This window comes from Gouania willdenowi, chromosome 15 (genome assembly GCF_900634775.1).
Source record: "Gouania willdenowi chromosome 15, fGouWil2.1, whole genome shotgun sequence".
Taxonomy (NCBI): domain Eukaryota; kingdom Metazoa; phylum Chordata; class Actinopteri; order Blenniiformes; family Gobiesocidae; genus Gouania; species Gouania willdenowi.
Window position 1 is genome coordinate 35,474,760 of NC_041058.1, and position 27,413 is coordinate 35,502,172.

A 27,413-nucleotide genomic window follows, 5' to 3' on the forward strand; every position below is an offset into this window, starting at 1 on the left:
AACATGTTACTCAATCTAACGTACTATTCATACTAATGTACTACTCATCCTAACATACTACTAATACTAACGTATTAACATACTACTCATGCTAACAAACTACTAATACTGACGTACTACTAATACTAATGTAATACTCATACTAATATACTACTCATACTAACGTGCTACTCATACTAACGTACTACTCATCCTAACGTACTACTCATCCTAACGTACTACTAATACTAACGTATCAACTTACTACTCATGCTAACAAACTACTAATATTGACGTACTACTAATACTAATGTAATACTCATACTAATATACTACTCATACTAACGTACTACTCATGCTAATGTACTATTCATGCTAATGTATTACTCATCCTAACATACTACTAATACTAACGAACTACTCATGCTAACGAACTACTCATGCTAACGAACTACTCATGCTAACGTACTACTCATGCTAACATACTACTCATGCTAACATACTACTCATGCTAACGTACTACTAATACTAACGTGCTACTCACACTAACATACTACTCATCCTAACGTACTACTAACGTACTATTCATACTAATGTACTACTTATACTAAGTGTGACGTCTAAATGAGTATGTAGTGCGTTCACATTAGATAGTATGAATAGATTGTGTTTGTGAGAAATACCAGGATGTATATTATATGAGAACATTTGTGCACGGTGGGAACACTAGTCATATTCAACTGTCCCATGATGCATTGGGAGCTGAATGTAAAAGGCTTCAAACTAAAGAATAAAATATCCCCCTTTCAAAATAAAAGCATCTTTTCTTGTCTACCATCAGTTTTTTTTACTCTTTTGTAAAAAGACTTTTTAATGCTGGAGGTTCCAGATGCATCTTGGGAAACTTTAGGTTATGTATATAACCCCGGTTTTATGAGTAATATGAGTGAGATGTCTCACTATGGGATCCAACCTCTGTCTACATTCCTCAGAAGCATTTGTTTCAATCTGCCAATCCTGATTGGCCGGTGAAGCGCGTCTGTCCGCTAGGGGAAGACCCACCTCACCTTGTGAGGCAGAAAAGGCCAAAAGGTCAATGGGAGAACACAAGCCCATCTCAGGATGATCCTCACATCACCTGGGAAAAGCCGAGCGCACGATGGATGAACCGAGAGCGCTTGGATGTCACAGACACTCTTGGCTGAAGCCAGAGCTCGTAACAAGACAGTCTTAAGAGAGGCGACCTTCAGTCCCATCTCCTCCAGTGGTTCGAAAAGAGGATGTTTAAGACCCTCCAAAACCACCGCCAGACCCCATGGTGGCACCAGTGATCTGGACACGGGGAGGAGCCTACGCACTCTCTTCATAAACCGGCAGATCAGCAAGTGCTGACTGGCCGATTTGTCCCCAAAGCCAACGTGACAGGCAGCGGTCGCTGCCAAATACACCTTCACAGTGGAAAAGGCTTTGTGTTTGTCAATCAGGTCCTGCAAAAATGACAAAATCACTCCCAACAGGCACTGAAAAGGGATGTGGTTCCTCTGGAGGCACCACTCCTAAAAAAGCCTCCACCTAGAGTCATAAAGAGACCTAGTGGAGGGGGCTTGAGCACTCTGTATGGTGGAGATCACACTGTGTGATAATCCAATGGCTGAGAGATTGAGCCACTCAGGGGCCGAGCCCACAGCGCCAGACGGTCTGGACATGGATGGAAAACTGTGACAGCAGGTCCCCATGCAGCAGGAACTGCCAGGAACGTGCACACAGCAGCTGGTTAATCTCCGCCAGTCTGCGTGACAGTGACAGCAACTGAAGCGAGCGCAGCTCGCCCTGACGGTTCATGTACGCCACCGCCGTGGTTTTGGCCATTCTCACCAGGACACGATGTCTCCTGAGAGATGGAAGGAAGTGGATCAGCGGGAGGAACACCGCTGACAGTTCCAAGTAATGCATGTGATCCCACCGACCCCTCCTAGCCCTGCCCCCATGGGTCCCATCCCAGTCTGTCAGGCTGGCGTCCGTGGAGACCACCTTCTTGGACGTAACGATACCCATAGGCACCCCGTCCGTCAGGAAGCCCAGGGCACGACAGTGGCGCAGAGCCGCGCCGCACTCTGGCATAACCAAAAACCTCTGTGCGCCATGACACACAGGATCGAGCTCATGCGAGGCAACCCACAGTTGGAAATTCCTCATGTGAAGGGACAGACCCAGGAAAATTATTGAAGGGGATATAATGGAACGTGGTAATATGCGTCTTTGAGGTCGACAGACGTGAACCAATCACCCCATTGTACCAGACGCAGTAGGGAGGAATGCATGAGCATCCTGAAGGTGTATTTCCTGAGGTACTCGTTCACAAAGTACCTGGAGAAGAAACCCTCCCAAGCAGGTGGGACCACTGAGATCACTGCCCTGCGCTGAGATCACAGCCTGCACTGAGCAGCGTTGTGTGCGGAGACACACGTTGGCTACTGTGAATATTTCCTCCATCAGGGTCCTGAGACAGTGCGAAATCCTCACAGAGTTCAGCCTGATAGGCAGTGAGGAGAGAGAGGACATACAGCGCCCTGACTGAGAGGGCAGCGGCCGCATACGTCATAGCGGAGAGGTCCGACTGGAGACGGTCCGCTCTGGACGGTAACACGGGTCTCCGAGGGGGCACAGCAAGCTGTCGCTGGAGCAGCTGCAACGAGAGGCTCCACCAGCGGCAAACAAAGCAGTCCGAGGCTCTCCATCACCTCACAGTTGAGGGATGAGGTACCTGACACGGGGGTTTTCCTGGTGAATGGATGATCCTTCCAGGGACGAGCTACTTCCACAAGCAGCTCAGGAAAGACGGGAAGTCTTGCAGCGCCCTTTGAAAGGGGGAGTTTATTCCCTTCGTAGTGGGACCTGGTGGTTTCCACAGCGGGCCACGGAATGGCTAGCCGAGCCGCAGTGCGTTTACACACTTCCACCGTGTCCAGGCTGGGAGGATAGGAGACGGGCATGGAGCCCTCCAATTCCTCCTGTGAGGCTACAGAGGCGGCATGAAGCCTACCTCCTCATCCACACCCAAGCCGAGAGGGTCAAATGAGTCTTCATCAAACTCTCCACAGTCAATCATGAGGACATCCTCGTGAAGCGGGAAGGAAGATGCCAGTTTCCTGTAGAGGCTTCGTGCGTTAAACACGGCGCAGTGCTACACGAGCCCGGAATTTTCGACCGCCGTGTTTCAGACCCAGGCAATTGGGGCAGATTTTACCCCCACATGGACAGAAGTGAGCCCCAGAGCATCCCGCTCCCTCGGTGAGAGAGTCCTTAGCTTCCATCACCGCGAGACGCAGTTACGAGAGGAGGTGGCTAGCTTATGCTACCGTGAGGCAGCTAGCACAGGTGCTAGCAGGGATGTAGGCCAACATGTGCTAGACCATCTGAGACGTCAAGGACAGCGTTGGATTTCCCCGAGGCGGCAGCTTTCGCTTTCGTCCGAAGCCCGGATACCGTAGTATTTGGAGCTGGAGCCGGGCAACACACTTTCACGACAGCCCAGAGGGAGGACCGACGTGCGCACAGGCCCGTAGGCGCCGAGGGTAGTGGGACCAAGACGACAGCGAGGTGTGCTAAGGTCAATGCACCGGCCTTGCGGCAAGGAGCGTGCAACGGGGCTAACACCGGAGTGAAAGATCCGCTGGGGACCAACGTGTCCCGGAGCAACAGCGTTGGAAGGAGCCGTCAGCCGGAGCCGAGACTCGGAGGTTCACTACCTTTCGGCAGCAAAGGACAGCACATACCAAGCAAAGCAAGGTAAGAGCTGTATTTTACCCACTTCTCAACTAGTTGTGGTCTAGAGCAGGCGCTAGTTCTGCCAGCGTCCGGCGACTGGAATATAGAGAATTTGCCTGTGGACAGTTAAGCTGGCTAAAAAAAAAACAAGATAGCTGAGAGGAGAAGAGGTGTTTGAATGGTGCGCGTCTGACCGTGTCCTCCTTTTATAGGAGGTGGGTCACCTCCTAGAGGATGAACATTCTTCACCGGCCAATCAGGATTGGCAGATTGAAATAAATGCTTCTGAGGAATGCAGACAGAGGTTGCATCTCATAGTGAGACATCTCACGAAATATTATGAAATAGAACTTGGAAGTATACTTCAGTGGGAACGCTCACCATCCTAATCACACTATAGTACAGTAGTTTCAAAACTTTCCACAGTCCCTTACCCCTTCAGACATTTAACCTGAAGTCTTGTACCACCAATTGTTGTAAAAACATAAACACGTAAAAACATAATGTCTGGAATTCAAAAGAGATCCCCTGAAATGTCTAGTAAGTTATAATGAATTACTCGACAAATAAATACAGATAAAAATGTATTTGAAAAATGTTTGAATTATTATTCTTTTTCAAATTATAACACCACACACACAAAATAATCTTAAATAACTGTATTCTGTACTTACTACTCTATACAATTTCTTATGTCAAAATGTAGTTCAAATAAAATGCAAATGTCACTTTGTGCACTAATCCTGGTAACAACAAACATTATCTAAAGCTAATTCTAGAAAAAAAACAAAAAAGTTTCTGGAAATGCCAAAAATGTGTGACATTAAAATGTGGTTACGGCCCAAAAAAGGTTGGGAACCACTGATGCAATGTCACATACAATGTAACTTTACAGTAAAATGTGTCTCTGAATTTTACCAATCCTGTTCATTAACAGTAATGTATAATAAATTTTTTTTTTAAAAATCTGTAAGGAATGTAAATTTGTAAAGCAAAGTAGCTCTTATCATTTTTGCACTTTTTAAATGAGATTTGTTTCTCCGTCACCATAGGTCGTTTTACATCGGCTAATGTGGAATTTGTGGAAATGCATGGAGGCTCCTGACTGCTGGTCCATTTATATTCTAGTTTACAATTTCTGTGTGTGTGTGGATATGACATTGTAACGCAGGTTTAAAATGTAAAGAAATTATAGCAGGACTGACTTCCTGTTAAATTTAAATTAACTCTTTATGTTAAAGCTGATATCCGGAGTTCGTGAGAAATCTATGTTTATGTATAATTCTTTTGAAATTCATTAAAATCCCAAACAAGTCTTACTATGATCTACTGCTGGTGGTCATTCATATAGATTAATGTATATAAGTCCCTCCTTCTTCTTATAGACCCCCATACAAATAGAAAGGATCGCCCAGCCAATAGGCTTCCACTTCCTGTTTTTGAGACTGTCAATCAAAGTGAATGTGGAACTGTGCACGGAAACAAGGCCGCACATCACAACAGCAAACCGGTAAATATGATATTTGCTCTTACCTGACCCATAGACATATATTAATGTTCCGCGATGCGTCCAGAAAAGTAGAGGTGTGGTTTCTGGTAGACTGGGAGAGGCAGTGGAAGGAAGTGGAGCTGTTTAGGGCGGGACATCGAGACGTTTCACAGAAACTCTGGATATCAGCTTTAATTTATTATTTCTACAAAAAGTACACCAAGAAAAATACAATATATCAGCTTCATCAAGCATTAGTATTTAATACAGACAATAATCAACACAACATGTGAATAAACTTCAAATTAAATAAACAACACAATCTTAGATTTAGTGTCACACAGAGGAACGGCTGATTGGTTCAGTTCATAGAAAAAGTAAATCACTTTTATGAATATGTGTGTGTGGTAGAGGGACTTGAGAACCTGTAAAATGCAGGTGTATTACCTTATTTTGTAAAGCTCCTCCTACTTTAGTTTATTCTCTGGACTCATCAGCAGCTTTGTGTTGATCTAATGTTGTTCTCTTTAAACATTTTAGTCCAGGAACTTTAACAGCTGCTTTAACACTCTCCCTCACACTCTGGCTGCTCTTCTTTGGTTTGTTTTTCCCGCCTCCAGCTCACAGGTGTGCTCTGATTAACTATGGACCCACCCGCTCCATACCTACTTTTTCTTCTTCTTCTTGCGGTTTATTGGCAGTTTGCACTCAGTTATAGGCATTACCGCCATCCACTGGTTACAAACCTGACCAGGAGTCATATAATTACTTCAGCATTTGTTTTTCAACCTAAAAGTTTGGCAGTGGCTATCCGTACAGTTGCCGTATCAATATACCAACATTCTATCCGTATGCAGCGCCCCTATTTGGCCAGTTTAGGTCACGTGATAGGTCAGTCATTGGCCAGTTTAGGTCGTGTACACTGAACCTAACCCTAACCTTAAAAATTGTTGCGATATTAGGTTATAGCCTAACCCTAAGACGCTACGTACTTGTACTTTGGTAACTGTACTAATAGCACCAGGGGTTGTCCTCTTTCTAAAAGGTATTACTATCCAGTGTTCTCAGACCAAAAATAAAAAACGAAATAAAAAACCATCTAATTAACTATTGCGACTGAACGGAGTGTTCTCCAGCCTCTGACTGAGACTAACACATATCCTTGATGTAACAAATGTCCAACTTCATTCCAACCCAGATCTGTGATCCCCAGGAACTTTTCTGCCAATTTCATGATTATTTATTTTTTTGTTTTTTTTGACAGCTTGAGTCGAACAGTTTATGACATCTACCATAAAGAGAACAACGCTTTTCTTGTCCACAAATTGTCCTTTTTAATCTGGTTACAACCTTTACAAGTATTAACGGAACTGATTCTTTCCACCTTTGGACTTTCTGCATTGTGCCGTGGCACACTCTTTTCACTGCTTCAGCGTAGTTTAAGCCCTCAGTTTGTTTCACTCTTTGTATTTTTACACTTTTCTTACTCTCCTCACATCCATGAAATGCTGAGCTATGCTCTCCACCACAGTTAGCATAAGAGTTTAGCACCATACTCATGTTCTCCAGCACATCTCCCACACACTGCTGCAATGTTCCAGTACCTTTGACAGTTAAAGCACCAACATACAGCCTCACGTTATAACTCAGATACCCCATGAACGCTTTAGATGGCACGGCCTCTCCTTTAAATGCAGCAGCACTGACAAACTGTCACACCTATCTCTGAAACGCGGAGTTTTCGATTGTTTAACCCCCACTATCTGCGCTGCAAACATTGTATCAGATTCAGAATCAGAATCAGAATCAACTTTATTGACCAAGAGTGTATGAATACACACAAGGAATTTGTCTTGGTGACCTGTGCTCTCTCAGATAGAGTAACATTAAATAATAACAATCAACTAGAATAAATAAAAATAAATAAAAAAAGAAGTATAAACATAAATATAAATATATAAGTATAAGAGTAGTTAGACTAATATGTGCAAACTAAATAAAATAGCAAGATAGTAATAATAATAGTAATAATAATAATAATAATAATAACGAAATAAAATAAAAATACAATAATAATAATAAGATAATAGTGCAGTAGTGCAGGTGAACATTTAAATGAAAATATTATGTCCATGAACATTCACAGTGACAGGTTGATCCAGGGTTGATATGTTTAGTTCCAGGTTATTTCACAGAAACATGTCTGACACTCTATGACTGTTTAGTGTTGATCAGAGTGACAGCCTGGGGGAAGAAACTGTTTTTATGGCGGGTTGTTTTGGCGTACAGTGATCTGTAGCGTCTGCTGGAGGGGAGGAGTTTAAACAGGTTGTGTACAGGGTGGGAGGGGTCTGCAGTGATGCTACCTGCCCGTTTCCTGACCCTGGACAGGTATAAGTCTTGGATGGAGGGCAGATCAACACCAATGATCTTTTCTACAGTCCTGACTATCCGTTGTAGTCTGTGTCTGTCTAGTTTGGTTGAAGATCCACACTTCTGAAGGGACTTTGTTTGAGAAGCTTTGTTTTAGCTTCTCCGTGTAGCACCTCTTGGCTACTCTGATCTCCTTGGTTAGTGTGTACTTAGCCTGCTTAAACAGGACCCAGTCCCCACTCCTGTAGGCTTCCTCCTTAGCCTGACGCAGCATCCTGAGTTGAGGTGTGAACCAGGGTTTGTTGTTGTTGTATGTGCAGAAAGTCTTGGTCTGCACACACAGATGTAAGATATCACAGTGTCAGTCAGTTCATCTAGGTTGTCTGATGCAGCTTCAAAAACACTCCAATCAGTGCAGTCAAAGCAGTCCTGTAACTCCTCCCCCTCTGTCCACCTCTTTACAGTCCTTACTACAGGTTTAGCAGATTTAAACTTCTGCCTGTAGGTGGGGATGAGGTGAATCAGACAGTGATCAGAGAGCCCCAAAGCTGCACGGGGAACAGAGTGATATGAATCCCTTATTGCAGTGTAGCAGTGGTCCAGTGTGTTAGCACCCCTGGTGGGGCACTTTATATGCTGTCTGTATTTAGGGAGTTCGTATCCATTATCACTTCCTCTGAGACACTTGTTCGGGTTCCATAAACCACTAGCAACGAACCACTGCACACTATTTTAGCTGTTTTTACTTCTCCTATTGCTTTATTCAAACACTGTGTCAACAAAATTGGACTACAGTCAGTAAAACTACCCTCGTGTTTCAGCTTGAAAAATACTTTAAGCTCCTCCCTACTTTTACCCTGGCTTCCCTGTCCTGGTTCACTGTCACTTACAGAGGAAACGCTCTAAACTCTTTCTTACGTTTCCTTCTGCTCCTATTCTGATCCACAGTCCCGGGTTCATTTCACCACAAACTTCCATCCCTACTCCCTCACGTCCTGAATCACTTTGTTATGGCAATTATTATATTAATCATCATATCATCAAATGTGTGTTTATGTGTACAATTTGTCATGTGTTTATACACAATGACTGCATTATATAGTTGTACTTTTGAACAGAGACGTTGCTTCTTTGCTGAGTCATGTTAGATTAGATTACTCGCAGCAACAAACAGTCTCTGCTCAAGGTCTCATACCAAAAGTCCGATAAGCAGAGCTCTGTAACAGTGATTTTCCACTCCTTCCTCCCTTCACCCTCTCTTTTCCTCTCTCATCTTAGGGTGGGGCTTCCTATCTGTAAAAGTTTAAGCTGTGGAACTTTCCAGTTTGTTGCTGGCCGCATGCCCTTCCTACAGGATGGAAGACCTTTTTTTGTACTCCTTTTCATTTAGTTTATAATAAATCCTTTTTTTATAAAGTCATCATGCTTTGACTGGACTTCATTATTCAACCAGAACACAAATCATGTTTCCAAAGAGGACGACTGTAAATTTGCCGTGACAACTTCCTCATTATGACATCTCCACCCCCGTCCTTACCTATAGAGGATTGTTTTATAAACCTTTATGTTTATTTGTCTCTCCATGACTCACATCAGTGTGAACATAAACACTTCCTCATCTATTTAACGCTCACACTGTGTGGTACATGAGTGTAAATACAGTCTCTTTGTTGTTATTTATTATAAATATGTCTCTGACTCAGGGCTACTATAAACAAACCTCTGACTCCTTCCACATCATTGGACACGGACTGGGAGCTCACGCTGCTGGAGAGGCTGGAAGTAGAATCACTGGACTGGCACGTATCACAGGTGGCACACACGCACGCACACACACACAGGAAACAATAAAGGCTTTGTGTGTTTTTGGATTTATTTTGTGTATTTTTGTCATTTTGTGATTATGGAGCAGTTTTTGTGTAAATTTCTCTCTCATTTTGTGTTTTTATTGGTTTATGATCGTAGGGTCATTTTGTGTATATATGTTTTTGTTTTGTGTCTTTTCTTTGCGTATTTTTGTTGTTATTTTGTGTGTCTTTCTATTGTTTTGTGTATTTTTGTTGTCGATTGTAATTTTGTTTGTTGTGTTTATTACTCAGTTTGGGAGTTTACTTTTGGGCCCTTCCAACATTAGATTGCGGGCTGCATGTGGCCCCTGGACCGTCAGTTGTCCATGTGGATTGATGTCTATATGAAGTCATTGTGTGTGTTTGCTCCCTTTGTGCTGAGTCATGTTTTCCTCCTCCTGTGGTCAGGACTGGACCCATCTGAACCGTACTTTGAGGAGACCAACGCCTCCGTCCGTCTGGACATCAGCGATGCTTCCTTTGTGGATGTGATCCACACTGATGCTCTGCCCTTTAACTCTAAACTAGGTACCTGCCTACATGTTAGAGCATGAGTCCCATAGATGGCCCGGGGGCCAAATTCGGTCGTTTGAAGCTTCCAATTCAGCCCACAGGAAAAAGTAAAAATTACATGAATCTTCAATCAAAGATGTGTAAATAAAATGTAACAATATTTCAGGGGCTCTATGTCTTCCTATTAATTATTATTCACATTTGTCCCATTTTTGCCCCTTTTCAAAAAGTTCTGCCACTTTTTTCAGATTTTTGCTCCTTTTGCCAATAAAGATCTTTTCTTTTTTGTCATTTTTTGCCAGTTCTTTTTGGCACTTTAATCCAATTTTTGTCCTTTCTTGATTTTTTATTTGGCCACTTTTTATTTAAATAAGCTAGCTTTTGCCCAATAAATACCACTTCTTGTTTTTGGCCCATTTTAGTCAGTTTACACTCTTTCCTTGCCAGGTTTTTTCCTCTGTTTTTGGTTACCTGTTACCATGTCTGCCTCCACTCATTAGTCAAAAAAAAGAAGAAAAAAACAGGTAGCGGACGGACCGGCCCACTTCAGGTCAACGGCTCATTGGGACGATACCCGGTATACCAGATGACCAGTCCACCCCTGCGTGTTAAACAAATGAAAAAACTTTTTACAAAATCCTTCAATTTTCCTCAAATTATGACATAATATTTCTCTTAATTAAATATAAATTGGTCCCAAAATCTACTAAATGTAAATTGTAGATCCTGTTGGGACTGATATCTGACACCTATTGCTTGGATATTGTCCTTTCTTACATATTTTGTATTTTATGTATACGTAGAATACTAATCTAGGGAACAATAATGTTAAAATTACTAGTTTTCCCGCAAAAAAAAACTGTGGCCCACTTGAGATGAAATTGCTTCGTATTTGGCCCCTGAACCAAAATGTGTTTGACACCCCTGTTAAAGCTCGTGAAACATCAGGGCAGATGTTGACGTCCTCTGTCCTTCCCTCAGGTCTGGGAATGACGCTATCTATTGGTCACATTGACTTCTACCCTAACGGAGGGGATCTGATGCCTGGCTGCTCCGCTAACAAAGGAAACCCTAAGGATCTGGACGCCATTTGGGACGGTGATGTCATCTCTTTACTAAGCACCTGATTGGTTCACAGCTGTTTTGTGTCATTTCCCTGCATGCTTGAGTGTCTGACATTATCGTACATTCAAAAACTGCAATATTAAAAACAAACTACTTTGTTAACAGGAATTCAAAAGCAGTAGTTCTTAAACTGGGGTCCAAGGAACCTCAGGGGTCAATTTAAAAACTTCAATTCAGTCAGGATCACTTTAGTCAAACTGTTTTATTTAGCATTCACTTTAAATTTGCAGCAGCTGGATGGAAAGCCCGAAGCGAGGGGAGCTCCCCCTCGCTCTTTCATTAGCTACATAGAGAGGCATAAGCAGAGAGAGCGGTCAGCAGGACTCCTTGGAACTGAACCACAGATGTTAGATGGCAACAGGAGACACTGTTTAATTAGACAGAAGAAGAGGGGCTGGGGTGGGGGGTGTATAGGTATAGGAACATAACACAAAATAAATATTTTGGGTCATAGACTATGGAGAGCCACCATTTTGGACAGGATATGACGCATGTTGTTTGATTCCTGTTAGCTGTTGCTCTGCAACAGTCTTCCATAGGTCTACATTTTCTGAACAATGGTGGAGTGTAAAGCCAATGGTTGCTTGGCAATGAGAGAAAAACCCCACAGAATAATTTCTTTAACATCTCTGAGCCAAATAGCGACACTAAGTCAGAGTTATCCAGACGTTGGCTCCATAATACTGGTACACGATACACACGTAAACATTTACATTCACACCACATTGGATGGAATGAGTGGGATCTGTGGGCTAAGCTAATGGACTAAGCTAATGGGCTAAGCTAATGGGCTAAGCTAATGGGCTAAACTAATGGACAGAATTTCTTCCCAGAAAGTGGTTGAATGTTTGTAAACGTACTTGTACAGAGCACTACTACGTTTCTGCTAACGGGATACTATGGGGGTGTCATGGCACTAACCACACCCCCACCACATTGTTCCCTCTTATTTCCTTGTGGCTAAATGATGAAATCTATCAGGAGAACTTACCTGTAGGTTCAGGTGCTGATTATCATTCAATCAATGAACACATACCCTTTCATCACAGTTTCTAACCATATTTGTGCACGTCCAACATCTAACTACTCAGCCATGGCTCCTTTCTGCTGCTAACAACAGCTCTGTTAGCCCTTTAGGCTAATTCTGATGCTGAGTGGGTGCAGGGAGGTTCACAAGAAGCAGGAAGTTGGTGAAAAAGGTTATATTTAATCCTCTCCTAACATACAACCTTTATCACTGAGGGAGGGGTTACACACAACTGCTGAAAAACTACACTTCCTGTTACACCTCTACCTCCCACAATGCACCAGTTATTTAAAGGCACAGGCTGCGACCAGGGCTGGACTGGCACCAAAAAATGGCATCATCTCTGTTCTAAGTTGTTTCCGGGTTTGTTGCCGCTGTCAGCACTAATCTTGTGAAAACTGCCACTCAGGCCATTTCAGGTGGAAGTTCTCACGAGGGTAATGACGACGTTCAGTTTAGATTCAGTTTATCTTTTAATTAATACTCATTAAAATACGAGATATTTACGGGAAAATACTAATTTGGGACAATGGCAGGAAAGAGGGGTAAAATACGGCCGTTTCCCGGCCAAAAAGGATACTTGACAGGTATGGTCTGATGGGTCATGTCAAAATAATCATTAAAAAAAACGTAGCGCACCAGACCGGCCCACTTCGGGTCGACGCCATGCCTGGCCGCAACCATTAACGAACGTGTGTCATATCCTGATTAAAATGGAGACTCTCCATAGTTTATGCCCCAAGGTATAAAATCAATCTAAAAAGTCCTTTTAATGTTTGGTTTTTTAATCAAAAGGTGCACATAATTTGTTTATTGATAATACATTAGACACATTTTTTGTTATTTACATTTACTACAGGTAAACCTTCTCCTCATTAAGGAGTCCCTGGATCTGAATGGTTTGAGACCCCTGAGTTAGAGAGCGTTAAAGACACGAGTCCATTAGTAGTGACTGTAAGCATTTGTTCCCCAGTGTTCCCAGTGAGCAGCTGACCCCTGAGCACAGTGTTGAAGTTATCGCTGTCATTCTCAGTCAGCGTTTTAACAATCGAGTGCCCCACCCCACCACACCCCCACCCCCACCTATGGAATATTGGAGTCGTCCCAATGGAAGAATCGTAAATAAAAGCCGTAGCTGAGTTATTCACAGCAGATCTACAGAAAGGGAAGGTGACGGCGCCTTTTGAAATGTGCCGCTGAGCAACTCAGGCTCAAGTGGCAGCATTAGTACCATGCCTGTGTGGGGGGTGGTGGGGGGTCACAGCTGAATCTGCCACTTTTGATCCTGTAGATAAGTGAGGGGGGGCTGCATAGCTGGAGGTCCTGGAGTGTCTGCTGTTGGCTTCAAACTAAACCTCCTCTTTGCTCCCACTAATCCACTAATCCACATCTTAAAACACAGCAGAACGATTTATTGTTGAAATAAAAATGCTTTTTGTTTGTGTGATGATGTCAGCTGATTGTTCACTCATTCAATCCTTCATCAGGTTCCAAAAAGTTTGACTTCTGTAACCACGCCAGGGCCTACCAGTACTACCAGGAGAGCATTGTCAAGTCCCAGGGCTTCGTAGGATATCCCTGCTCTGACTACAAGAACTTTGTAGATGTAAGTTAGCTTCCTCTGTGTGTGTGTGTGTGTGTGTTGTGTGACACTAGAGACATCTAGTGGTGTGTCATTTCACTTCATCAATGTAACCACGTGCCTTTAAAGCAGTGGTTCTCAACATTTTCAGGTCAGGACCCTCCAAAATAAAGGTCCCAGAGAGAATAATATCCACTGTTATCCAGAAATGTTTATGAGGCCCGAGCGCCACGAGCTGGCAAAGGGTGTCTTGCTCTTGTAGTAGGCGGAGCCTATGGGAACACTGCGTGCCCGTCAGTGACCAGGCACTTTCCGAAAATGTATAGTTCATGGTACTCAAAAAGGAGGAAACATTGTTATTGGGTTGGATTATTATTCTTTATTTCTTTCTTTCTTTCCATGTCTCAGAATCAATTCACCTACTTTTCACCCACTGAATCATTATGTAGAGTCTCAAAAATTCTAACAAGACACGTAAAACATATTATCATCATGCCAAAAAATACACAGGATGTCTAGTATTTTGAATTTAAAATTTAAAATTGCTATTTCTCCTAGAGCGTTTCACTGATGCTGGAGATCATCTAGAGAAGTGGGACACTGAAAGTAATCCATGAATTTTTGTGTTTGCAGGGCGGAGCCGATCATTTTGGCCTATTATTTTTCTCTTTTTTTCCTTTTAAATGTTCCCATTTACACATACGAGGTTGGATTTGCATCAAATGTAACTCACTTGTTAAACTCTCGTCCCTAAACCAGCTCAATGTGGAAATACGGACACTGGTGCGTTAGCGCCCCCTACAGAGTGAAGACAATTTAATATGGGGGAAAAAAATATAAATGTTTGGAATTTTTCACTAACTTCTGTTTTGGTCTCTCGATCAAAAAAGTCAATAAGACGCATTTTTTTTATTTTTTATTGTGTTATTTTGTATCGAGATTCTCTCCATTTTGTGTTTATAGGAAACTGGCCAAATCTGGAAAATAGTCAGCTCAAATTTTAACACACTGGAGCTACTATTACTACTGTTAATACTACTGTTATTACTATTACTACTGTTAATACTACTGTTACTACTATTACTACTATTAATACTACTGTTACTACTACTGATATTACTACTATTACTACTATTAATACTACTGTTACTACTACTACTATTACTACTATTAATACTACTGTTACTACTATTATTACTATTAATACTACTGTTACTACTATTACTACTATTAATACTACTGTTACTACTACTGCTATTACTACTATTACTACTATTACTACTATTAATACTACTGTTACTACTACTATTATTACTACTATTAATACTACTGTTACTACTATTATTACTATTAATACTACTGTTACTACTATTACTACTATTATTACTACTGTTACTACTATTATTACTATTAATACTACTGTTACTACTATTACTACTATTATTACTACTGTTACTACTATTACTACTATTAATACTACTGTTACTACTATTACTACTATTAATACTACTATTACTACTATTAATACTACTGTTACTACTACTGCTATTACTGCTATTACTACTATTACTACTATTACTACTATTAATACTACTGTTACTACTATTACTACTATTAATACTACTGTTACTACTATTACTACTATTATTACTACTGTTACTACTATTAATACTACTGTTACTACTATTAATACTATTAATACTACTGTTACTACTATTACTACTATTAATACTACTGTTACTACTATACTACATTTAATACTACGTTACTACTACTGATTTACTGCTATTACTACTATTACTACTATTACTACTATTAATACTACTGTTACTATTGTTACTACTATTACTACTATTATTACTATTGTTACTACTATTACTACTACTGTTACTACTATTACTACTATTAATACTACTGTTACTACTATTACTACTATTATTACTACTGTTACTACTATTACTACTATTATTACTACTGTTACTACTATTACTACTATTAATACTACTGTTACTACTATTACTACTATTAATACTACTGTTACTACTATTAATACTACTGTTACTACTATTACTACTATTAATACTACTGTTACTACTATTAATACTACTGTTACTACTATTACTACTATTAATACTACTGTTACTACTATTACTACTATTAATACTACTGTTACTACTATTAATACTACTGTTACTACTATTACTACTATTATTACTACTGTTACTACTATTACTACTATTAATACTACTGTTACTACTTTTACTACTATTAATACTACTGTTACTACTATTACTACATTAATATACTATGTTACTACTATTAATACTACTGTTACTACTATTAATACTACTGTTACTACTATTACTACTATTAATACTACTGTTACTACTACTGCTATTACTACTACTGTTACTACTACTACTATTACTACTATTAATACTACTGTTACTACTGTTACTGTTATGCTTCTCTCGTCTCCTTTTTCGGCATGTAAAAAAAAAAAGTGAATGTAACCATGTCGGAAATAAACTGAATTAAAAAAATAAATAAAAAAAATAATAAATAACTACTATACTACTACTACTACTACTACTACTACTACTACTACTATACTACTACTACGACTATTACTACTACTATACTACTACTATTACGACTACTACTATTACTACTACTACTACTACTATTACTACTACTACTACTATTACTACTACTACTAGTACTACTACTACTACTATTTCTACTACTGCTATTACTACTACTACTATTACTACTACTACTACTATTTCTACTACTGCTATTACTACTACTACTACTACTACTACTATTACTACTACAACAACTACTACTACTACTACTACTACTACTACTTAAACTACTGGCTATCATACTAACTACTACTACGTCTATTACTACTACTACTACTACCTACTACTAACTACTGCTATTATACTACTAACGCACTACTGCGAATATTACTACTGACTGAACGATAACTTACTACACTATTACTACTACTAATGACTACTACTACTACTACTACTACGACTACTACTACTGACTACTAGCCTATTTTCTATTACTACTACATACTACTACTACTACTAAACTACACTAACTGCTAATTATACACTACATAACTACTTCTGATTACTACACTACTACGAACTACTACTACTTACCTACTAACTAGCTACACTACCAACTACTACTCAGCTTATTATACTACTACTACTACTTCTATTACTACTCTACTACTAACTATTAATACTACTACTACTCCTACTACTACTACTACTACTGCTATTACTACTACTACTACTACTACTACTACTACTACTCCTACTACTACTACTACTACTGCTATTATACTACTACTACTACTTCTATTACTACTACTACTACTACTACTACTACTACTACTACTGCTATTATACTACTACTACTTCTATTACTACTACTACTACTACTACTACTACTACTGCTATTATACTACTACTACTACTTCTATTACTACTACTACTACTACTACTATACTACTACTACTACTACTTCTATTACTACTACTACTACTACTACTTCTATTACTACTACTACTACTACTACTACTACTACTACTACTACTACTACTACTGCTATTATACTACTACTACTCCTTCTATTACTACTACTACTACTACTACTACTACTACTACTATTTTACTATTACTACTACTACTACTACTATTACAACTACAACTCCAGCAATGTTCTCGGATGTGTTAGTACAACAACAAAAATCATAAATATGTCTAAGTTTATATCTCAATAGTACATTTATGTCTAAACAAATCAATAATAATGCATTGATTGTATAACATTCACAACATGTCTTTGTATGAACTTGAGGCAGAGCATTGAAAACAGTGCAGATTGTCGAAGGCGGTGCAATTTGGCAAAGGCAGCATAGAAAAGACATTGAAATGTGATGTAGAAGTGTCAGAAATGGGAGAAATGAAGCAAAAATGGATTAAAAGGAAGAAAAATATGGTATGAAAAAGTGACAAAAATAGGTTAAATGTGGTGAGTTTGGTGTAGTTGCAGAGAAATGATAAAAATGAGCAAAAATTGGCTCAAATTGTTGAAAAAATATTCTTGGTTTCCTAAAGCCGTCTGGCGACCCCCTCCCAGTGTCTCATGAATTAACAATACTATGACATTTTTGTGAAGAAACTAATGAAAATTCTCTGAAAGTGGCAAATCAGTGACTCAGCAAATTAGTGTGATAGGTCAGTCATGATGAAGTATATGTAATAATAATAATAATAATAATAATAATAATAATAATAATAATAATAATAATAATAATAATACATTTAGAAGTAATTCTTTACCTATTTAGTTTTTAAGTCAGTTATCTATTTTTTAAATAAAAAAGAAAATTAATTGAATAATAATAATAATAATAATAATAATAATAATAAATCAATTCAATAATAAAATAATCAAAATGTTTTAAATAAATAATAGTAATAAAATTATTTATAGAATTAATTAAATATGAAACAATTAAAATAATAAAAATAATTAAGTAAATAATATTTATAAAAATCATCTAATTTTTAAAAAATAACAAAATTAAATACATAAAAGTAATACAAATAATTTAAAGAATTAAGTAAATAATAATAATAAAATAATTAAAATAATTAGGTTAATAAAATTATGTAAATAATACAAATAATTCATAAAATTAAGTAAATAATAAAATAATTTCAATAACATTATGTAAATAATAATACAAATCATTTAAAAATAAGTAAATAGTAATAATGAAAACAATTTGGAAACAATTAAATAAAAACTCAATATTAGTATAGTACTGCATATAATTAATACAATGTATAATACAGTGGCATGTCACAGCCTTCCTGTGGGAGTGAAGCTAAAACGTAGCGTTGGATCCTTTTTATTATTTATTTGTGTGTGTGTGTGTGTGTTTCATCCCTGCTTTCTCCATCATGTCTCCATCAAAGGAGGCGCTGAGTCATCACTCAGCACCTCATGTGGTTCATATTAAAGATGGCGGCGTGGATGTGAGCTGCGTGTGCTGACAGGATGAAGGCAGCTCCTCCTCTTCCTCACACCCCACCATGTCCTTGTTGTTGCAGGGGAAGTGTTTCCCATGTGCAGAGGGGAAGTGTCCAATGATGGGTCACCTCGCTGACAGGGTCACCACCATGACTGATGGGGTTCTAAAGTCCAGCTACATGCTCAGCACGGGCAGTGAGGCTCCGTTTGGCCGTAAGCGTCTCACCGTCACACACACCTACCTCCATAATGTGACCTTGACCTTCTGCTCTCTGTGAAGGTTACAGCTACAAGGTCACGCTAAACTTGGACGGCCCCGTCTGGCCCAACCCGGGCTTCATGTATGTGGCTCTGTCTGGAGACGATGACAGCACCAAGGAGTACACAATCCACGTGTGAGAGCCTGACACCATAAAGCCCCAGCAAACACCATAAAACACATAAAAACATCATAAAACACAAGCAAACACCATAAAACACCTCAACACACCAGAAAAAAAACATAAAACTCTTTAAAACACCTTAAAACTCCAGAAAATATCATAAAACACCTTAAAATGCCACAAAACACTATAAAAGAAACCATAAAAGACAAAAAACATCATAAAACACCAGCAAACACCATAAAACACCTTAAAACCCCAAAAAACAATGTAAAACACCATTAAAACAACATAAAACTCCTTAAAAACCTTAAAACTCCAGAAAATATCATAAAACACCTTAAAATGCCATAAAACACTATTAAAGAAACCATAAAACACTATAAACACCATAAAACACAAAAAACACCATAAAACACCAGCAAACATCATAAAACACCAGCAAACACCAAAAAGCAATGTAAAACACCATTAAACACAATAAAACATCATAAAACACTAGCAAACACCAGAAAATATCATAAAACACCATAAAACAATGTAAAACACCATTAAAACAACATAAAACTCCTTAAAAACCTTAAAAGACCAGAAAATATCATAAAACAACATTAAAACATCTTAAAACACTAGAAAACACTAGAAAACATGCTCACCTTTCACCGCCTCACGCCACGTGAAGGTGTTTGAGCATAAATGTGATATCAGAAATATTAACCAATATTAAGCTCTACAAGTGATTAACTTTGGTTTAATTGAGCACGAGTAGATTTTATGAGTGAACCAAAAATCCACTAGTACTAGTAGACCTAATGAAGTAGGAGGGATTAGCACCAAATCCAGCTCCCTGATTGGTTGGAATACTTTCACAAGTCAATGGCAGGCATGAATGTTTTTTCCACCCCTTTATTAGCATATGATGCTAACTAGTGACATTTTTTACTTCACTAGTAAAGTCTACTTGCGTACTAGTAAACCTACACTGAGCACTAGGAGAGCTTAATGATGGTTGCTCTGGTCCTGCTGCTGCATGGTTAGCCTTAGCGTTTGTCAAACAGTAGGTGTGCTAACGCCAACGCTAGCTAAGGCTTAAAACAAAGAGGTGTTACATACAGGGCGTGTGAAGACCAACCATCATTGTTCCATGTGTTCCAGAGGAACGATGGTTCCTGGGAGAACGTACCAGGAGATAATAGACGCTGAGGTGGACGTGGGCGAGGTGACCCACGTCAGCTTTCGCTGGAACAACCACATCTTTAACCCTCTGAGGCCCAAGTACGGAGCATCTAAGGTGGAGCTGCTCAGAGCCAAAGATGGGAAGACGTAAGTCGTTCACCAACATTAGTCACTATAATAAGTACAATTACATTTTTTCAATTACAATTACGTCTTCAATTATCCATGTTCAAATACAACTCAGTTACGATTACGGTGACCAATATATTTTCCAATTAGTCTACAATTAAAATTAAAATTATTTCCTCCCTGAAATTCAATTACAACTACATTCTCAAATACTTATTACAATTACAATTATGTCTTCATGTTCAATTACAACTCAATTACGATTACGTTGACCCGCATTTTTTCCAATTGTATTTAAAATTACAATTATTATTTTCCCCTGAAAGTCAATTACAATTACTTTCTCAATTACTAATTACAATTTACTTCTTCAGTTTCCCATGTTTAATTACAACTCAATTATGATTACACTGACTGGAATTTTTTCTAATTACAAATTTAAAAAAAAAATAATTTAAAATTACAAATATCAGTTTCCCCTGAAAGTTAATTACAATTACATTCTCAATTACTAATTACAATTACAACATTTAATAATTATTTACTACGTATGCGTAAGACATAGAGCTGTAACATGGTTCACCAGGTTTGCATTTAGTTAAATTGTAATTGACAGTTTTTATAGAATTTTCATTTCTAATTACATTTACAAAGTAATTTATCTGAACTCAATTACAATTAAAGTATTATTACAACAGCAACAGATTATTTCAATTACAATTAGAACTATATCATATTCATAATGGTTTATACATTGTTTTTGACCCCAACCCATACTTCACAATTCACATGCTTTTATTTTGAAAAGTCAACGTTTGCTGCGCTGGCATCTGCCAACTCTACAGTTTACAAACGTTGCAAAAGTCACAATTAACCCACATTGAATGGAAAATAATGATTAATGAAACAACATAAACGATCAACGAACATTGCTGAGTCAGAGGTTCTGTTTTCTCCACTACAGCACCTTGTTCTGTGGGACTGAGAACGTGGTGGAGAACGCCGTCCAGTCGGTGCTTCCATGTCAGGCCTGAAGTCCTCCACCTGCTACAGTCCGTCAATAAACACCTTTTCATCCTGAGGAATTATTGATTTCTTCTTTCCACTTTTATTATGATAGTAGTGATATATTCTACTCAAGTAGAAGTACAAGTAAGTCATATATAAAATACACAAGTACAAGTAAAAAGTAGCTTAATTAAAATGTACTTGTTGTGTCTCACAGAATTGTGGGGATGCAATACCTCTCATTTTAAATCAGACAACACATACACACTGGATGCAACATTATTCTTCTGATGAACCAAAACGTGGTGTGCTGGCAGTATTTTCCAGAGCTCTGTCATGTTCCTCACACAATGTCAGTTTCCTCAGTATCATCATCTGGAGATGTTTTCCAGCTCCCGTCAGTGTTTGTGACAGTCTGTTCAGCAGTAATGTCCTTTCTCTTTGTATCACGTGTTTGATTCACATGTCCTTTTACACGTGTTCTTCATACATTTACTAAATACATAACAGGACCCATAACATCTGTTATCACACCATCCAGCCACTTATCCCCTCCCCTGTAGTTTTTTACAAGCACAGCTTGACCCACAGAGAAAGACCTAAGTCTCCTCCCACTGTGTGACTGTCAGGAAACCTCCACTAGCTGGAAAAATGATGACCCTCTGGTTTGACGAAGGACAACCTGGTACGGACCTGTCATTTCAGAAAAAGCTCTGCTGGTGTTTCCTTGGTGGTTGTATGCAGCATGTTCCTGGAACTAAACAAGAAGTTAGCAATACAATGCTGCATCGACATGCCACCAACCGCCCAGTTCTTAGCCAAAGACTTTTTGAAGTTTTGGACCAGGCGTTCTGCTAAACCATTTGAGGCGGGGTGATAAGCTGGAGATTTAATGTGTTTGACTGCATTTAGCTCAAGAAATTATTAAAATTGTCCTGAAGTAAACTGAGGACCATTATCCATTACAACCTGTTTTGGTAACAAATAGGAGGCAAAAAGCTTTCTGAAAACCTCAGTAGTTTTGTTAGCTGTGGTCATCTGCATGTGTACTATCTCAGGCCAGCGAGCATATGCATCCATAACAACTACAAACATTTCATTTTTCACTTCTGCAAAATCCAGGTGTATTCTCTCCCATGGACCTGGAGCCCATTTCTATGTATGTACAGGTGCTGTAGCAGGCATGCTACGTTGCTGTTTACAGATATCACATCAATTCACCTCACTTTTAATGTCCTCATCAAGTGTTGACCACCAAAACAAACTTCTAGAAAAAGACTTCATTTTTACCATACCCCAATGGCTGTCATGTAACTCTGACAATAACCTGCCTCGTAGTGAGTCCGGAACGACCACCCTGAAACCCCAGAGAACACAGTCATCTTCTAATGTGAGGTCAAACTTCCTTTTCACATATGGTTGTAGCCAGTGATGTGCTGTGACCACTAGGGTTGGGTAGGCACATTGCAAATGGAGACCACCAATGACAATTTCATATGTTTCTGCTGGGAAGTGTTAATTCAATTCAAATCAATTTTATTTGTATAGCACAATTTCTAACAAAGTCATCTCAATGTGCTTATCAAAATATAAAATTCATAATAAGAAAGAAAAAACCCAACAAGATCCATATGAACAAGTATTTATCATCTAACAAAATCAACATCATAAACACTATTAAACAAACATAAACAATTATTTAATATATCCTCCATACTCTCCAACAACATATATCTCATGACACGGCAGCACATCTGTTGTTTGTGTTGGAAACACAGAAACATGGAGAAAATAACAATAACAACAACTCAGAACATCCTCAGTGAGGAGCATCCACAAAGTCAATCCTTCCTTTTGTTCCATTCACTGTAGAAAGTACCAACAATGTTCTGACCTTACCTTTGCTGAAGCTCTGGTAGCTCAGGTGTTGGTCTCCATCTTTTAAAAGATGGTTTCAAAAAAAAGTTTCTCTATTGTCTCTAGCGCTGTCATCCACACTGTAGTGTTATCCCACCCACTAGCTAGAGAACGTAGCAGCAGTGGTCACATGGGATCAATTCACTAATGCACTGTGAACTTACGTATAGCATTTAGCATAGCGCGATTACGTCCAAAGGCAGCGTAGAGAGCTGCCTTTGGACATAAATGGTTTTCATCTTGGGGAACTGACTGCACATGTGCAAACACGGAAAAACACGCAATGGAAACGGAGGTAGAGCAGCAACGTGCTTTTGGGAGGGGGCGTGGCCTCCTCCTGCCTTACAGCGGAGTGAGTCGGTAGCCGTTCCAGGAAATAGCGATGTTTGGTTATTTTTTGGCTACGAAACTCATAAAATGCTGACACTTTCAAACTTATAGGTACTGTAGGCTATTGGAAATGGAAAAATAAATCATTTACAATTATATTATTATTAAAACAAATAATCAAAAAATATCAATTCACCGTTGGGTAGGCACTGCCTTGCCTTAGTCAGCCTCCTAGAAGCAAAGGCTATAGGTTTCTCATTACCATCAGGCATTTTGTGTGATATAACAGCACCTACCCCCACTGGTGAAGCATCACAAGCTAGTATGAGCGCTAGGTCTGGGTTGTAATGGACAAGAACTTTGTTAGACAGTAGTTGCTTCTTAGCATCCTCAAAAGCTTTCTGGCGTGTCTCTGACCACTCCCACTTAACATCTTTCTGTAATAACCCTGTCATAGGAGCCACCAGGGTTGAGAGAATAAGAATGAACTTCTCGTAGTAACTCAACAGAGATAAGAAAGACTTTAGATGAGTAGTATTAGTAGGAACGACTGCTTTAGCAATAGCCTCACATTTAGCTTGCATGGGGTGTATTCCCTCTGCATCAATGACATGTCCCAAATAAGACACACTGTGCTGAAAGAAATCACACTTTTCTTTGTTAACCCTAAGGTTGTAGTTGTTAAGTCTTTTTTAACACTTTCTCATGTGTTTTTCTGTATCTAGCCTCATGATTAAAATGTCATCTAAGTAGTAAATAACACCATCGAGGCCCTGAAGGACTTGATCCATAAGTTTTTGAAATATTGCAGGTGCACTTGCGACACTGTAAGGAAGTCTGTGTACGTTATACGGTCCCTTGTGTGTGTTTCTGGTCAAGTACTGTTTAGAGCTCTCCTCTAGCTCCACTTGTTGATAAGCTTGTGACAGACGGTACTGATCTACCTATATTTTATAGTCCCCACAGATCCTCACTGTGTCATCTAACTTTGGAATGTTTACAGTAGGTGCAGCCCATTCACTATAGTTAACAGGTGTAATTACTCCATTTTGTTTAGCTGAGCGTCTACCGCCTCCTGAAGTGCAGAAAGCACTGAGTGAGGTTTGCAAAACTTAGGAATGGCCCCTGATACAACATGGAGCTTAGTTTCTGAGGCTTGGCTGAAACACACCTGGGTATGTCTCAGTTAACTTCTCCAAACTCTCAGGTTGTTCTCTGTTTACAGAGGACCAATCCAGTTTCAGCCTCCTGATCCAGTCTCTCCCCAGTAATGCTGGACCATCTCCTTCCACCGCTAACACATTAAGTGTTCGACTGATTCCATTGCACTTTACATTTACTGAAATGCTTCCTCTCAGTCTAAGTGAATGCTTGCTGTAGGTTTTCAACACACAGTTTGTAGACATTAGTTTTAGCTTCTTAAACCTACATTTGTACACAGACACAGCAGCTCCTGTGTCCACTTTCATTTTTAGTCGTTTCTCGTTGACCCTCACATATACATAGTAAGGTTTTTCAATCTGTCATCACTCTCAGAACAGGAGTTCTCACCTGTTGTCTCTAATGAAAACAGATCAACATCTGCCTGGTACTCCGTAACAAAGCCCAGTGCTGGTGTTGAGTGAGTCTTTGCTGTCCCTGCTTTCTTTCGTCTTGGCTGCACGGCCCGAGTTGCAGGCTCTGTGGGCGGTGAGTCGACCTCCTTCTGTGGATCCTCATTAGAGTTGTGCTCCTCCAGCGGCGTTGCAGGTACTTTACTCCGATCACGGTCATTCCCTTGAGCTGAAACGTCCAGGTGCTTGGTCCATTTGGTCTGTCTATCTTTTCTTCCTTCAGGTCGGGAACAGCAGGCCTTGGCAATGTGCCCTCTTTTCTTACAGGCGTGGCATTCCGCGTCTTTAAAACGACATTCATCTGGTCTGTGCCCTTTCTCAGCACGTTGATAACAAGGTTTCCCGCCTGCGTCCTTCTTTGGCGTGGCTGCCTTAGTAATGGCGTTAGTCCTGAACGGTTTTTGTGCCAACTGTTGTGCATTTTGTTTATTCACTTTGTGTGCCAGTCCCATATCATACACGGCTGCCAGTGTTAAATCTTTTGTGTTGGTGGCATTCAACATGCGGCCACGCAGTTCTGCACTTTTAACCCCACATACAAATCTATCTCTGAGAGCATCGTCTAAAAATGTGGACGCCAACCTCCCTAAACTAGCCATGTACTCAGTATGGCCCACTCATCACTGAACACCAGCACGTTTGCAACAAAGAACTGCTCCAACCTTTCTATATAGGCTTCAAATCCTTCTTCATTTTCATCAAAGTGAAAATCCTCACTTTTCTCGAATGCCGCCGCCATAACCAATGTGCTTTCTCCGGTCTCAACGGAGTTTTACTTCCAATATAAAACTCTTTTCATCTGTAAAAGATAAATCCCATCCTTGTTGCCAAAAGTCTGTTGTGTCTCACAGAATTGTAGGGATGCAATACCTCTTAGGTGAAAGACGACGAAGAGAAACGTGGTGGAGAGATGATTCTGTCTCCTTTTTAATCAGACAACTACACGTACACACAGGATGCAGCATTATTCTTCTAATGAACCGCTGCACAACTCCTAATACAGCTCTTTGTTGCCCCTACAGGCAGAACAGATACCACAGCACTCTATACTTGTATAGATATTCTTATGTTTCTTTTAAGATTAACACATTTTCTGGTTTAAACACCACAGTACTCAAAGACAAAGTAAGAGTTACTTTCACCCCCATGTTTATTGTTGGTAATAAATCTTGGTACGGGTCCCTTACATACAGTAAACATCTCATGTAGAAACTTAACAAAGAGACACAATCTATCACAATTAGAACCTCATTTCTTTTCCACAAAGTCATCTGTAGAAAATCTACAATTATTTTCCAAAATTAATTCAATTCAAAATAAAAGAAAATTCTGTGCGATACATTACGTTTAATCTGATTAGTCAGCTATGATGTGATAATGTACATTACGTTTAATCTGAATGGTCGGCTATGATGTGATACATTACGTTTAATCTGATTGGTCGGCTATGATGTGATACTGTACATTACGTTTAATCTGAATGGTCGGCTATGATGTGATACATTACGTTTAATCTGATTGGTCGGCTATGATGTGATACATTTGATTGTTTTCTGGTCATTTAAGTTTTTCTAGTTTCACAATGTCTGTTGATCATTTTAAAACAAAAAATATAATTTACTCAGTAATGGTTGGGTGTAGAAATGTAATGAATTACTTTACCTTTTTAAAAACATACTTAAGTACAAGTAAAATTACTGATTTAGAAATATACTAAAAAAAGAACAAGTACCCATAAAAGCAACTCAATTACAGTAATGTAGTACATCTGTTACTTTCACTTCTGCATACGCGACATGGCCGAATATGTTTAATATTAAAGATAAAAGAGTGAATCAAGCCTGCGCTGGACACGGTGTGTGTGTGTGTGTGTGTGTGTGTGTGTGTGTGTGTGTGTGTGTGTGTGTGTGTGTGTGTGTGTGTGTGTATAAAGCCCTCATTAATCTGTCCGTGGCCTTTTCTCATCTTATGAAGTCTTGATTGTGTGTCATTGTTTTGGCTTCATGTATTTGAGCGCTCACCCCATAATCACGCTGGTTTAAATAGGCCAGCTGCCATTTTCATCACGCCAGGCGTAACAGAAC

The 27,413-nt window shown here is 39.4% G+C and overlaps 1 protein-coding gene across 1 annotated transcript in view; it reads left to right on the top strand.

Moving 5' to 3' along the window:
* The window catches only part of LOC114477007 (inactive pancreatic lipase-related protein 1-like), a 33,083-nt gene extending 11,540 nt beyond the window's left edge, over positions 1 to 21,543 (top strand). The window contains exons 5-12 of the mRNA XM_028469032.1: positions 9,313 to 9,421; positions 9,865 to 9,984; positions 10,951 to 11,067; positions 13,609 to 13,727; positions 18,854 to 18,986; positions 19,054 to 19,168; positions 20,312 to 20,479; positions 21,426 to 21,543. Coding sequence (XP_028324833.1) covers positions 9,313 to 9,421; positions 9,865 to 9,984; positions 10,951 to 11,067; positions 13,609 to 13,727; positions 18,854 to 18,986; positions 19,054 to 19,168; positions 20,312 to 20,479; positions 21,426 to 21,495 — 951 coding nt within the window. The 3' untranslated portion in view covers positions 21,496 to 21,543. The remainder of the gene's footprint in view (positions 1 to 9,312; positions 9,422 to 9,864; positions 9,985 to 10,950; positions 11,068 to 13,608; positions 13,728 to 18,853; positions 18,987 to 19,053; positions 19,169 to 20,311; positions 20,480 to 21,425) is intronic.
* Positions 21,544 to 27,413: the final 5,870 nt, after the last annotated feature.